The sequence below is a fragment of the Mesoplodon mirus genome, assembly GCF_964341445.2.
Source record: "Mesoplodon mirus genome assembly, chromosome: 11".
In the NCBI taxonomy this organism is placed as follows: domain Eukaryota; kingdom Metazoa; phylum Chordata; class Mammalia; order Artiodactyla; family Ziphiidae; genus Mesoplodon; species Mesoplodon mirus.
This window is the reverse complement of record NC_138987.1, coordinates 75,822,863-75,838,879: the sequence shown is the minus strand read 5'-3', so window position 1 is coordinate 75,838,879 and position 16,017 is coordinate 75,822,863. Positions and strand designations below refer to the sequence as shown.

Genomic DNA, 16,017 nt, shown 5'->3' with positions numbered 1-16,017 from the left:
TAGGTTTTTGTTTCAAAGTTTCTTCCAAGGGTTTGGAAAACTGGCAAATTTGTCAAAGTATGACAGACTTGTCCTTGGGTCAATAAATCATCAACTGCCTATGGTCATCAAATCTAGACACAACTTGTAAATATATTCATAACACATTATTACATCAATAAAAGTCTTCTGTCTACTTCATTCCAAGCACCAAGGTCAGAGCATTATTTATTTAATCTTTACACCATTTTGGACAGGGTATAAATATATGAGGAAAACATTTTGCAGTTAAAAGGAGAACAAATGGCACCTTAGCCATAGCAATATACATGTCCAAGTCCCAACTTGTGCCATGCCTTAATTCTAAGTAACTTAAAGCTACTTAAATTCTCTGGGCTTCAGTTTCCTCATTTGTAAATACAGGGTGTTAGACTATATTATTTGGAGTTTTTGTAGGTTTCAGCATATACTGTTATTGACAAATATTAAACCAAATGATCTAAAATATGATAATTCTATAATTAAAATGGCAGAGAGATGTCACAAAAATGCAGTTTTACACAGTGTAAGACCTAAGTTAAAAGCATGACCTGGAAACATCATTGCAGTTAGTCTATTTTTTTAAAACAAATTTATTTATTTATTTATTTATTTTATCTTTGGCTGCATTGGGTCTGCACTGTGGTGTGCGGGCTTCTCACTGAGGTGGCTTCTCTTGTAGTGGAGCACGGGCTTCAGTAGTTGCGGTGCGTGGGCCTAGCTGCTCCGTGGGCCTAGCTGCTCCGCAGTATGTGGGATCTTCCTGGACCAGGGATTGAACCTGTGTCCCCTGCATTGGCAGGCAGATTCCTAACCATTGTGCCACCAGGGAAGCCCTCTATTTCTAATTTGGCTAAGCTATGACACCTTTCTATAAACTGATTAAATCTACAAGTGCAAGTTGCTTCCTTATAGAGACTGAAGCTTATCAAACACAGCAAAGTAATACATTTAGGGATTAAGTTTCAGATTCAGATCATGTTTATATTCTGGTATTACTGTTACTATGTTCCTTTGCATTAAGTTCTTGTCGGCATTAACTATTTAAAAAATTTTTTTTTCCAAAAATGTTAACAGCTCCATCAACAAGAATGGCAAAAGAACAATGCATTCAGGTTTTTAGAATTTTGAGAATCACCCTTATTCCCTTTTGCTAACTTCACTTGCTAAGAACTATTCCTATATATTTTAACAGACCAGTTCCTTTCACTAGTAGGTAGAACATTCAAAGCATATTCTTTTTTTTTTCAGTTTGCTCCTTTTTAAAAATTTTATTTAGAATGCCTGCCTACTTGTTGAAGTTGGCATCATTTTACAAATTAGAAAAATTCAATTTTTCTGTCTCTGCAAACATTTATAATAGGCTAGGAATAACAGATTAGAAATGTAATACATTACAAAACAGTTGCCTATGACTACCTGTACCTTTACTGTGCACCTTAAGGAAAAGAATTCAACAGTGTGCTGTACTTACACTGCAGATAACATCCTTTTATTCTATTTTACAAAACTGACCAGTGGTAGTGATTGAATTTATAAATGGCCATTAAACAGGATATTTAACTTAGATATATAGTTAGCATGCTGAAAAGTGAAAATTTTCAACTGAAGTTCTGTGGCTCACAAAGCATACTTTTTGTGTGTATAATATCTCAGCGTGATTCTGAACATCAAAAGAACTACAATTCTGAGAAATTTTTGGTAGCATTTTCTTCTTCTTTAAAATAATATATTACACTAAGTGATTTAAAAAAGGCTCTCTGTTCCCAAATACTGTTTTCAATACATTTTGTCAAAGAACAAATGTGCCCAGCATTATATCAAGAACTGCAGGGAACAAGGGAGGAGTACCCAGCATTGCACCCTGCTCCCAGGGAGATCACATCTATAATACTCGACTGTTTTTAACCCATGAAAATGCAATTTCATAATCCAACCTAATAGTTGAGGAGATAAGACAAATACATCTAAAACTAAGGATATACTAATAATTTAGTGGTTGCTGAATTGATACAATGAGTTTTTGATTTTAACAAAATCCCTTCTGTGACTTTGGTTCTCATTTGAGGTTTCTAATGTAATTATTCACATCCTTATTTTTCACTGTACCTGACTTTAACATTTAGTCCATTAAAAAAAAAAGATAATGAACAGGCTCATAAACTGTAAATAAAACCATTTCTCCTATAGTTTTTTTTCCAAGAAATGATTATTTGAACCAAGATCCTCTATCTACTCTCTGAGCCCTTTAAGGTCATGGGATCTTAAGAAGCTTGACAAAACTGAAAAAGCATCTTTTACGGTCTCCTTATTTTACACATGGAGAAACTGAGAGTTTAAGTTACGTTTCCTGGTGAGATTAAATTACTGGTGAAGTCAGGATAGGAGAGCTGTTCTTTATTCTGTGCTAAGGGTGGCTCCAGAGTAGAGCAAACCTTACCTAACATTCATTCAGTCTGCCATTTGTTTAGCAAGTACCATGTGTCCCCCAACTCCAAGACAGCGTTATCATATTTTAAAGCTCCCTTTGACCTTTTCAACATCTGGCTTGGAGAAATGGCAGTAGCTTTAAAATTGCTTTGACAAATCAAAAGGTCTCTCTCCCTAGCTAAGCCCACTACATACCTTGCAGATGGATGACTCAGCTTTGTTTAACTTCAAGTCTGTTTATTTTGGGTGGGAATGGTAATTCAATTTGGCAGTACCGCCAGTTCACACACACTAACTGTTGTCTTGTAGTTTGGTATTATCCAGACTCTACTGGCTTGAAATGGGACTTATCAGTGGTTCCTGACAGTTGATACCTTTGCTGACAGAAAGTGCATGGAACCCCACTGCTTCAGTATTTGCTCTTGCATATCAAAAATAGTTCCTACCTTACTCAACTACCCAGAAATATGAATGATAAGGGTGGATTATTTTATAGCAATACATCCATGAATAGAGGTCACTAGTCAGAAAGGAATTTGTTATTGTACCACTTTAAAAATAATCAGAAATTATTAGAAAATGATATATTCATCTTAAAGTATTTTTTAACAGCTAATACATAAGTTTTTTGGAATCAGAGAATTAACATGGCTAATCTTAGGCAGAACTGATCCTTTTACACTGTATCTCCTGAGTCCCGAGAAACATTTATCTATCACTGTTTCCTATATGCAGCCCAATAGAGGTTTAATCTGGAAAACTATCTCAAAACTATACATGAAATATATCAAAACAATTATCTTGCTGAAAAGTAAAAAAGAAAGAGCATAAAACCCACAGTAGTTACTCAATAAAAGTTGATTATCAGTTACCAATGAACATACTGGAAATGTTTAATTCAGTGTCTATGGTTTGAATTTGATTAAATGATGAGTTTATTTCCCCTGGTATAATCTAGCAGAAGTCTGAGTAAATATGTGAGTACCTTTTAGGAAATTAGAACTGCACACTGTTGTATACTGAAATTTAAATACCAGGTGCTTGGGGCTAGGGGTTGGGGCCTCAGGAGGAGGTGGGTAGAGAAGGATGTGAACTACTCTAAACATAAAAGCAGGACTGTTTCAGAGCTCTCCACCTTCACTGGGCCTGAGCGGGAGGCTACCAGTGCGAACTGTGGCTTGTGTTTGATATTAAGGATTTTTCTGCTAATATGACTTATAAAGGGTGAGAAAAAATAGAATCTGAACCTCTGTATGTCCCTGAACAAAACTTCACATATTTAGGAGGCTTCAGGTGATTTATCTGAAAGCAAATCAGTGATTCCTGACTCTCTCCAGGACCATTTATCTCACACATTCCTGAGTGTCACAATGAAAAGGAGAAAAGAAAACCAAACACCCTGGACCTTGCTAGAATTAAAATAAAGAATTGTCTTTGTTAAGATTAATGACAGTGTGACTAAATCTTAAATTTGTATGGCAAACCAAAGAGTGAACAGTGTCAAATGATAAGAAGAACTGCAATTTCGTGTGTGTGCTAGACATTATTATAGATGCTTTGCAGATATTAGTTTTTACAAAATTCCTTAAATTAGGGTGTGCTAGAATCTCATTCAGAACCCTGACCTATGACTGTTGTTTAAAGTCAGAATTACCTGCTTCTAATGGGATTTTTAATGGCCCTTCCATAAAAAGTTATCTGTGTGGGGCTACGTGCAGGCATGTTGTCAAATACAGCTAGTCTGCCAGCACTGGAAGGAAGTTTGTTACAACACAGAATGTCCAAACTTGGGGTATGGACAACTGGCCTGGGGAAATGATGAGCTAATATGAAATGTTTAAAGTAAAAGGTTACAGTTAGTTACCAGGGCATGAGAATGGCAGGCAATAATAATAAGGCAGGAGTGAATCTTTTCAAGACATTTCACCAAGTAATTCTAAGATACAGAGATTTTTATTAAAAAGTGGGGCTATTTCTAATGATAATAGGTGGTTTCCTACTAACATACAATTTACATGTGTATTAATGTGACCTGTCTTAAAGGTCTAACCAGCATACTGAGATAGTGATCACCACAGTGGTTTTTAAAAAATTGTGGCTGTATCTTCATTTTCATCAATAATTATACGCTTCCTAATACCATGTGTTATAAATTATATCCCAAGTGGTACCAGTCAATTAAGCGCTTGGTCCAACTCCATTCAAAGACCCAATGGGTACTTGATAAGACACTGGCTGATAAGGAGGCATCCTTCTTCCTCTGGTTATTTGAGATTTAGGTCTGGGTTTTTGTTTAACTCTCAGCTGATACATATCAAACAGTTGGGCCTTGTCTGTGATTAACCTAGAGAAAGCAGCAGAGGCAGTTTGTGGTTGCACAGAACAAAAGGGGAGCCTCGTTTGAACTGGCAGAGGAACAAAAACTCTATGTCAAAAGAAGGGTTTGTCTGTTATTCTGAGTCAACATCAGATCCTGCAGGTATCCGCAAACATCAGCCAAAGTCAGCTGTTCATTCTGCAAAAGGAAGCAACACTGGGAATAGAACAAAGCTGTACAGCCTACACGTCTCGTTCCTTCCAGGACAAGGAACATCAACTTAATAAAGTGTTAGCATCTATTACACATCAAGAAACTAGAAGGTGTAGGTAGAGAAAATCTATCCTTAAAAATCCTTTAGTTCTGCTTTCCTACATTTTCAGGTCTTCCAAAAGTATTCTGAAGAGTCAGTTCTGAGCCCCCTGCGCACGGCACATGGGGCGCCTGACGGAGGCGGCGGCAGCGGGCCGCGGCGCTTCAGCGGCGCGCTCGGCCGGGCCCCCTCCCGCTCCCCTGCCCCTCTCGTCCACGTTCCCCAGCTGCGCGGCCACCATGGCGTCCAGCGAGGAGGACGGCACCAACGGCGGCGCCTCGGAGGCCGGCGAGGAGAGGGAGGCCGCGGGCAAGAGGAGGCGCCGGGGCTCGCTGGCCACCGCCTGGCTCACCTTCTACAACATCGCCATGACCGCGGGGCGGCCGGTACTAGCTATTGCCATGGTACGTTTTTATATGGAAAAAGGAACACACAAAGGTTTATATAAAAGTATTCAGAAGACACAAATTTTTCCAGACATCTGCCTTGCTTGAGGTAGTTCACTGTTTAATTGGAATTGTACCTACTTCTGTGCTTGTGGCTGGGGTCCAAGTGAGTTCAAGAATCTTTATGGTGTGGCTCGTTACTCACAGTATAAAACCAATATAATTTTTTTATCATCTTATATCCTGTTGGAGTTGCTGGTGAACTTCTTACAATATACGCTGCCTTACTATGAAGAAAACAGGAATGTTCTCAATAAGACTTCCCAATAAATACAATGACTCTTTTGACTACTATTATTTTCTTCTTATAACCATGGCCTTGTATATACCATTGTTTCCACAACTCTATTTTCATACGTTATGTCAGAGAAGAAAGGTGCTTCACGGAGAGGTGATTGTTGAAAAAGATGATTAAATGATCCCTACAACAAGGTGCTTTTTCCAGAATAACCAGGATTACCTGAGTTCAAGTTTTAATAACAAGAATAAACAACTTCATGGAAAAAAAAAAAAAAAAAAAAAGAGTCAGTTCAGCCAGAAATCATCTGGTTGGTCAGCAAGAGTCATTTCCCCTTGACTTAGCAGGCTGTTCAAGGTAGAATGTCAAATTCCATTTTAAATGAATTATAACAGCAAACTAATTTAAAAAATATGCCCAGGAGCCACTGGAACTTGAGTAGACATTCTTAACACCTAAAGGAGAAGTTTGGGATGCTAGACTAGGACAGATGAAGATGCTTAAGATCTAGAGTAGAATAATATGGTGCTCAGACAGCCTGTACCTCCAAGGTAGGCATGTTTTTTAAAATTTATTTTTTATTGCGGTAACATTGGTTTATAGTATTATACAAGTTTCATGGGTACAGCCTGATATTTCTACTTCTGTATACACTACAGTGTGCTCGCCACCAAGAATTGTTTTCATCCTTCACCATACAGTTGATCTCCTTTATCCATTTAACCCTCCCCTGCCCCCTTCCCCTCTCGTAAGCACTACTCTGTTCTTTGTATCTATGTGTTTATTTTTGTTAGGTTTGGTTTGTTTACTTATTTTGATTTTTTGACTGTTTTTTATAGGAGTGAAGTCATTTTCTACATATGAGTGAAATCATACAGTATTTGTCTTTCTCCATCTGACTTATTTCACTTAGTGTAATACCCTCAAGGTCCATGACGGCATAAACTTTAACCACAGGACAGCAACAAAGTCATCAGTGGCTTTATCCAAATATATCAACTCACTTTTTTTTGATGAAGAATTTTTAAAAATTTAATAGTAGTTCTATGACAGTATTAATTTTTTTGGAAAATGACTTTGAGTGTCATAAGATACAGTTAATAAGACACTACCTTCAATTTAAGATACACAGAAGTTTTAAACATGAGGATGCTTTAAAAAAAAAATCTCTGACAAAAATACACACTTGGTTTCAGCCTAGCGCTGCAGATATTATCTGTTGCAGAGGGAGACAGGACCTTTGTGGAGAGAACTGCCAGATCACCCTTGACCAAGTGATCAAGCTTGACATCATGGATAATAGGCCAAAAGGATACCATGCCACCCAACAGAAGTACACAGCATCACCCCCGACTTTTCTTACTAAAAAGTTTGACTTGAATCTGATCATGAAGAAACAATTCAATAAACCCATACCGATACAGTCAAAAAAAAAAAAAATCTCTGACAAAGACATTCTTGGGAATTTCGTTTTCTGTTCAAGACTCATCTCATAAACTGATGCAGAAAAACAAGCAAATACAGTCCTCTTGATATAATAAAAATTATTCTTCTGTTTCCTTCGCTGATCCTTCTTCCTCCATATTATCCCTATTCATGTGTTTTAACAATTATCCCAGGGGGGCTGGACCCAAAGTAGACAAATGATATTTATGAACTGGTTGGTAAGAATGAAGAATTTCTTTGGCAAACTGAAATGTCGTATAATTTCTGTGAAGTACAACTTTTAATCTGGGCCCACCTGCTAAGGACACGAATAAGATAGTGGAAAATTTACTCTGAAGAGTGGGGACCTTTGCAAGGGGGCTGCTTAACATTTCTAATGAGACAAATATTCTTTAAAACATTGGACTCAGGGAGACCAGAGAGGGGTGACCAGGTAATCATGGCCATATTTGCTTTGTTTGTTTGATGTGTCTGCTTTAACAAGTTAATTATTGTTGAGAGATTTAAAAATAATGACCTAAAACCCCTGAGGCTTAGTTTATAAAACAGTTATTTAAAAAAATCACTTATACCTTTTAAAATTACTTAAAGAGAAACTTACACAATAATTTAACTCATTAAATTACTCATTAAATTAAATAAACTCATTAAATTTAACTCATTAAGCCACGTTTGTTTGTATATCTAAAATATTCAATGTATAAAATGTGATTATGACCAACAGAGTAATATGACTAGAAATACTGCCAATTCCATTATTTATGGACTTCATATTGGTTATGTTTATACATCAAATGTTAAGAGTTTAAATAATTAACCAAATAACTGAGGCTGAAGTTGATAATTCAACTTTTTATTTCTGGAAGTCATTCTCCAGACTGAACTATCTGGATACTTCTATCAGGCTGTGTTGTTTACACTGTCTCAGCTAACATTCTTCTAGTTTATGTTAAACTATTTTCTAGAAGTAAATAACCACACATTTAGATTATGGTTTTAAAAAATATATACACTACTAAACGTAAAATAGATAGCTAGTGGGAAGTAGCCGCATAGCACAGGGAGATCAGCTTGGTGGTTTGTGACCACCTAGAGGGGTGGGATAGGGAGGGTGGGAGGGAGGGAGACGCAAGAGGGAAGAGATATGGGAACATATGTATAACTGATTCACTTTGTTATAAAGCAGAAACTAACACACCATTGTAAAGCAATTATACTCCAATAAAGATGTTAAAGAAAAAATAAGTTCTGGCCTGCTTTTAAATCTATAGTCTTACAAAAAAGGAAAATACTTATTTGATAATAAGGGAAATTAGACTCTCATTTAATTATCTAATTCTTAATTATTTAAATAACTAAATAGGATTATGCACAGACATAGACCAGATAAATCCTTTTCTGTTAGGAGTATTTAGAATAAGGGATAACTGAGCAAAGGTAAACAGAATGAAAAGCATAATTAAGGAAATTCAGATTCAGCAAAGTTCTGAAGTTTGATATCCAGATATACATAAAAAATGAAATTCAGGAACACAATGACATGTTTTATTGTGCAGGAGTAGATAGATATAATTGAATATATTAAAAATTTACATGGAGATATTATTTTTCCAGAAAGTAGTTGGTATTGATATTACCAAAAAACTTGCCCTTAACCCAGAGGCTCAATAGGATTAAGGCTGATAATTATAGCTTTTCTTTCTAAATGTACAGTTTGCTTCCTCTGACCACTCCCCACCTTAGCTAGATTTATCATAAGTGACAACGGAAGTTTCTTTTAAGACATCATAAATTTTAGTACAAATAACTATATTACACATTCATTAAAATACATTTACTACACTATGACACATATAGGAAAGAGTGAAGTTTAAGTCACTTGCAGGGGAAATGCATTACCAATTGCTTTTCCTCTTCAACTGGCATAAAATATAATTAAGAAAAAGGAGTATATTTCATAATGTTTTATAGTAATGTTTTGTCATTTTGTCCTATTATCCTAAACAAAATGGCAAATTCTGGGGTGGCCTTTACAATGCAGAAACAGTTGTGTGTTTTTTAACTTTTAATTTATATTGGAGCATAGTTGATTAACAACGTTGTGTTAGTTTCAGGTGTACAGCAAAGTGAGTCAGTTATACATATACATGTATCTAGTCTTTTTCAAATTCTTTTTCCATTTAGGTTATTACAGAATATTGAGGAGAATTCCCTGTGCTATATAGTAGGTCCTTGTTGGTTATCTACCTTAAATATAGCAGTGTCAATCCCAAACTCCCAGTTTATCCCTCCCCTCCACCCTTTCTCCCATAACCATAAATTGGTTCTCTAAGTCTGTGAGTCTGAGGAACAGTCGTTAATCAGATTGTGGCGATAAGATTAAGGCAGCAAGTTTATAAGGCTTTCTCATAAGCAAATGATTAACAAATAATAGGAGTTTAGGAAAACAACTTGTCAGAGTTTTGTGAATTCATATTTTTAATGACTATATTGAAAAAGGATAGAGATGAACTAGTGATAGCATGATGAGCTAAAGATTGAGAGGGACATTCAAACAGCTACTCTTCCTTTACCAGCTCCTTAAATGTGACTCTCCAGTCAACATTTTTTCCCAATCCCTAGGCAACATCAGTTAAGCAACTCAATGTCTGCATTAACAGTCTTTTCAAACCTCTTCTACACTTCTTATCAAATGGACTGTGATAATCTCTTCTGGTGCCTTTCCCCCACTAAAACTGGAGGTCCTCCAGGGCAAAGATAGGTCCCATTCCCCTTTGAAATTTCAGAAATTTAAACAGTGCTTTGGATACAGCAGGCACTCAAGTACTGGAAAGGATTGGATAAGAGAAAGAGGGAAGACAGACCAAGTGGTAAAATCCCAAGAAGGCTGGATTAGTTGCTTTTCTCAAGTTTCTGATAACTGCTTCTATTATTGTGGAAGGGTCACTAGTACTCAATTTCTTCAACTGAAGAATGAGACTGCTAACAGAGGCTTTCTCAGAAGAGTCTGTGTTTGGCCTGAAGTGTTTTCCAGAACTTTGAATGTCACTGCTCCTGGGGTAGGCATTTTTTTCCATTCTGTAATCTGATAGCAGCCCATAGTCTCACACCTGTCCACTTAAGTGCCTGTCTGACCCCTGGAGGCATTTTAATTTCTGACCTCTAAATTGTTTCCACATCTTCCCTTTTAAGAGAACAAAGAAGACTGAGGTAAGAAAGGAAAGAAGGAAAGAAGGTAAGAGAAGGAAGGAAATAGAACCAAATGGAAGAATGGAGAAATAATGATAAATCTTTGGTAGGAATTTTGAACATACACCCTGATAATGACCATTGGTTTTATTTATGTCACATCCAAAGGTGTCCCAAAAGTGTAGCAATCAGTGAGGTGGAACATAGAGAATTGACAGCCATGTCACAGCAATTTCCAATGAGTTACCCATACTAAATTGACAAACAGGGGCTCGCAATAAGTATGTGTAGGAAGGGTATACAATCAAAGAAGGCAGCTAATGCTCTTTGGTAATTTACAATTCTATGGTTGTCACATAAGACTTTTGCAGTTTGAAATGTTTAGAAAAGTATCCTACTAATCAAAATAAATTATTAAATATTTTAACTGTTATACTTCTTGTCCTAAGTAAATAAAAATAATTTTGAAAAAAAGAATGGGGCATTTTAGTAGGTTTTCTCCACTCAAAAAAAAAAAAAAAAAAACACGGGGTGGATAATGCTGCTGCTTCATACTACCTTCCAAGAAGACAAAGGAAGTATTTCTTCTTTGAAAAGAGATATGTAAGGAGAAATATGCCTTTACCCTAATTATCCACATATTGATGTTAATCAACTAATGGAAATTCAGTGCCAGCGGTATGCCAACCAGCTTTCTGGGGTGGTGGAGTGGGGAGAGCTCTGATTTGTAGCATTTGCCAATTTCTATAGTGTAAATACTCCCACCATGGCTGATTTCAAGCTACCAACATGATGTCACTGAATGTGGAGGTATGAGGAGATCCTGACAACTGCTCTTGATGGCTCTAGCACAAATTGGAGTGTATCAATTTATTTTTCCTCTCCTAACTTGGATTTTATTATTCATTATGCTGGCATAGTGTTTAAGAAAAAAACTGAAACTTGCAATGAATATTGTTTTCCCTATTGCAAAATTTGTATCACCTGTCAGTGAGTAACTTTAGTCATGAAAAGTATGTAATTCCAAAGGAGTTACCTAAAGAAAGCACCAAGGCCCACGGTAAATGCTGCAGCAGGCAGATGCTAATTCTGTAGAAAAATGACCTGATACCTGACAGATACGGTGTATCTGACAGTTTTCGAAGGATAAGTTGTGCACGTTCTCCTGTCTGAATGCGATCTCACTGTAGCAGCTCCAGATGGGCAGAACTGGAGCCACTGTTACAAGTTCATTAATGAAGCAAAGATTTTACCTGCTGAGCAGATTCACTCTGCACCACTGCTATCTAAAGACCACGGAAGTCCCTCTCAGAACTGATCTCACTGTCAAGTTAGTAAAGGGACAAAGTCACTGGTCTATGCAGAAGTTCTACTTCAAAGTAGATTGAAGGAATTTAGCTACACTAACCTAAGTCAACACAATGCCCAAAATACTACTCATGTTGCCAGTTCACTGTTGGCTCTACACCCAGTGGCAGAGGCCATACCTCCAATGAACTTGTAGCAGTTACAATACTTGCTAACATTTATTTTTATGTAGTTAAGATTCACTCTTATTAGACCTAGTCAACACCTGTCTTAAAATCTTTTTAGAGTAACTTGGAGTCAGAAATAAGCAACTATTCAGAAGACAGCTCTATTGTCGTGAAAACTGAGACTATTTGATTACAGGTTCCCTACAGGTCCCTTTCTAACTCACATCTCCTTACTGACTTTCATAGTCATTGTGACAACATCTACCCGAAGTTGTCTACAAAGCCATCTCCTCTCTTGGAAAGACCTCCCAGTTCTTATGCTTTCTATATTCTCTGTTAATAGGAAATGTAGTGCAGAGTTCCACTTGCATAGAACTCCTAAAAAAAGACAACGCTGAAATGCGGACACAATGCCCATAATGAGACCTGAACGTGACTGTACACTGGCCTACCTGACCCTGCGAGGTTGCGAGACTGTGAAGGGCAGAGGCTGAATCCACAGCAGAGCAGTCTGTAGACATGTGACTAATATCAGCGTATCCAGCACACTGATGAAGAGCTTGGTCCTGGAGACAGCCTTCCTGGATTAGAATTCCAGCTTTGTCTCTTACTAGCTGTATGATGTTGGGAAAATCTCTTAACCTCTCTGAGCTCCAGTTTCCTTATCTATAAAATGGGAAGGCCTACTTTACAAGGGTTGCTCTGAGAATAAACTGAGGAAATCCTCATAAAGCATTCTGAACAGTTTTTACAACGTAAATATTAGCTATTATTATTATAAATTAGATATACAGATGAAATAAGAATAGATATTTTAGTAAGCAAATACTATGATACTCAATTTCCCAAATATTTTGCAATATTCTGCTTCTGAAAGTAGTTCAAATCAGTGGTTTGGACTGACTTTGCAAACACTGTTTAAAATGGTGTCATTATGATGGGAGTGGATTCAGGCAATAACATATCTGAAAAATGTGTGCCAACAAGGGCACTGCTTCATCCAAACCACGCAAGTCTGTTATTCCTTGTTCATAAAAGGAGACTACAGGAAAAGATCTGTAACCAACATCTTTATTTTTAGATTTCCACCTTCCCAATACACCTTTCATGTGGATATTATAATTTTTCTTCTTCATGCAGAACTTATATTTCTATCCTCCCCACACTACTAACTTTGCTTACAGAAGAAAAATATTAACTCCTTAACATGATTTGTAAGGTCCCCTCAGTCTGGCTTTAGCTAATGTTTCCAACTTCTGTTTGATTACTTTCCATCACAAATTTGATACCTTGCCAGACATGATTATCCACCTAATTCGTAATGGATTTTCATTTGCTCACTCATTCATTACTCATTTCACTCAAATACTTTATACTTGCTTACTATATGTCAGAAACCTTGCTATGTGCTAGGAATTAGAGATTAGAAAAATGCATAGGCTTAGCTCTTAGAGTTCACAGTCTAATAAAAAAGGTATGTAAACAACTTCCCATAAAAATAGTAATGTAATACAAAGTCTGTACAGAGGTGACTTACCTGTAAAAAGGCCCGTTTGAATTCTTATAAACAAGTAATGGCTTTTGCCTGAGGCAGGAAAATGTTTTACAGAAAAGATGAACTTTGTCTTTGCTATTATATGATTAGGAGATTAAGTAATCAGTAGGCAGACAATAGAAAATGTTTACCAGGCAGTAAAATTGAATAAAGCCTTGACTATATGAAATTACCTATAATATCTAAGGAAAGCAAGTACTTTGTAGCTTGCTTGTACTCGAGTATGTTTGCAGGAAAATGGGAAGTAAGATTGTAAAGAAGGTTGTGGATAGACTGAGAAAGGTTGCATATGCTGTAATTGAGGAAGGTGTCTTCTATTTTTGTTTTGTTTGTCCAGCAAGTGTTCCCCTCCCTCTTGCTACTTTAACAGACCTTGTTGCCATTGTTGCCATGAAGCAAGTATCTGATCCAGGTCTGGTCAATCTAGGGGAACAGAGGCTCAAACGATACACACCTTTCAGAAGCAGGGTCAGGGTTAAACCTTCCAGGAGATTGACATTTAAAGAAAGAAGTGCACTTTTTCTGCTGGGTGGCTAAGCAAGGGCTGCCTGTGATTTAGGGATCTGCTACATGGAGAAGGCTTGTTTGCATTTTTAGAGAATGAGCCCAGTAGTCTTCAAAGAGGACGAGTAAGCGGAGATGAGATATACAGGCATACCTCGTTTTATTGTGCTTTGCTTTATTGAGCTTCACAGACATTGCATTTTTTTTTAAAAAAATTGAAGGTTTGTGGCAACCCTGTGCTGTTAGAGGATGGTTAGCATTTTTTGGTAATAAAGTATTTTTAAATTAAAGTATGTCTATTGATTTCTTTAAGACATAATGCCATTGCACACTTAACAGACTGTAGCATAATGTAAACATATTTAAATAAGCACTGGGAAACTGAAAAAATCGTGTGACTTGCTTCATTGCAATATTCACTTTAGTGCGGTGGTTTAGAATCGAATCCACAATATCTCCGAGGTATGCCTATAAATAGGAGACTGAGTCCTAGAGATGCTGAATTTCTGTCCCAGTCCTTGAGGCCATGGTTCCTGGTGCACTTCTTTCACTTCCACAAGTGACCGTCAACATCTCAGCCACATGAGCCACTTGATTTAAGGAACTTTGAATTGTGTATTTGCCAGTTTCAATTGAAAGAGTCCTGAGTCTGCCATGCTAAGAACTCTGTCACACATGGTAAGGTAATGGGAGTGACAGAAAAATTTTAAGATGCAAAATGTTTTTAAATGAATCAAAATGTTTTAATGAATCAAAAATACATTAAAAAGTGGCTCCAAGTGGGTGGAGTACTAGGAGGACGTGGAATTCGTGTCTCCACACAACTAGGGCACTTAACAGGCACTGGTAGGGGACCATGGACACCTAAGGGTACAGGAGGAACTCCCAGTGATTGGTTGTTAATTATAGTTTTATTTTACCTAATATATTTTTTATTTTTCTAATTTTATTTTGTTTTTTATTTTTGATACTGTACTGCTCCTTTTTTTCTTTCTTTCTTTCTTTCTTTTCTTTTCTTTTCTTTTTTTTTTTTACCACACCACAAAGCTCGAGGGATCTTGCTTTCCAGGTCAGAGGTTGGGCCTGAGCTCATGTGGTGGGAGCTCCGAGTCCAAACTGCTGGACTAACAGAGAACCTCAGACCGCAGGGAATATCAGTCCCAGTGAGGCCTCCTGGAGGTCCTCATCTCAGCACCAAGACCCAGCTCTATCCAACTGCCTGCAAACTCCAGTGCCGGATGGCTGAGGCCAAACAACCAGTAAGACAGGAACACAGTACCACCCATCAAAAAAAAAAAAGAAAAAAAGAAATGACAAAAAAAATATCTTACAGATGAAGGATTAAGGTAAAAACCTACAAGACCAAAAAAATGAAGACGAAATAGGCAACCTACCTGAAAAGAATTCAGAGTAATGATAGCAAAGATGAACCAAAATCTCAGAAACAGAATGGAGAAAATACAAAAAACATTTAACAAGTACCTAGAAGAACTAAAGAGCAAACAAACAGTGATGAACAACACACTTACTGAATTAAAAAGACTCTAGAAGGCACTAATAGCAGAATAACTGAGGCAGAAGAACAGATAAGTGAGCTGGAAGATAAAATGGTGGAAATATTGCCAGGGAGCAGAATAAAGAAAAATGAATGAAAAGAATTGAGGACAGTCTCAGAGACCAATGGGACAACATTAACCGTACCAACATTCAAATTATAGGGGTCCCAGAAGAAGAAGAGAAAAAGAAAGGGTATGAGAAAATATTTGAAGAGATTATAGTCGAAAACTTCCCTAACATGGGAAAGGAAATAGTCAGTCAGGTCCAGGAAGCACAGAGAGCACCATACAGGATAAACCCAAAGAGAAACACACCGAGACACATATTAATCAAGCTATCAAAAATTAAATACAAAGAAAAAATATTAAAAGCACAAGGGAGGGCTTCCCTGGTGGCGCAGTGGTTGAGAGTCCGCCTGCTGATGCAGGGGACACGGGTTCATGCCCTGGTCTGGGAAGATCCCACATGCTGCGGAGCGGCTGGGCCCGTGAGCCATGGCCGCTGAGCCTGCGCGTCCGGAGCCAGTGCT

General features: G+C 37.3%; 2 protein-coding genes across 2 annotated transcripts in view; one reads left to right on the top strand and one right to left on the bottom strand.

Moving 5' to 3' along the window:
• The window catches only part of PKP2 (plakophilin 2), an 85,054-nt gene that overhangs the window by 17,066 nt on the left and 51,971 nt on the right, over nt 1-16,017 (bottom strand). The window lies entirely within an intron of this gene.
• Nucleotides 5,201-6,049, top strand: LOC309812094 (very-long-chain (3R)-3-hydroxyacyl-CoA dehydratase 1-like; the record flags this gene model as incomplete). The annotated part of the gene is given in 4 exon segments (XM_082635600.1): nt 5,201-5,541; nt 5,543-5,680; nt 5,682-5,749; nt 5,752-6,049. Coding segments are annotated over 4 exon segments (735 nt in total). The 3' UTR covers nt 5,940-6,049.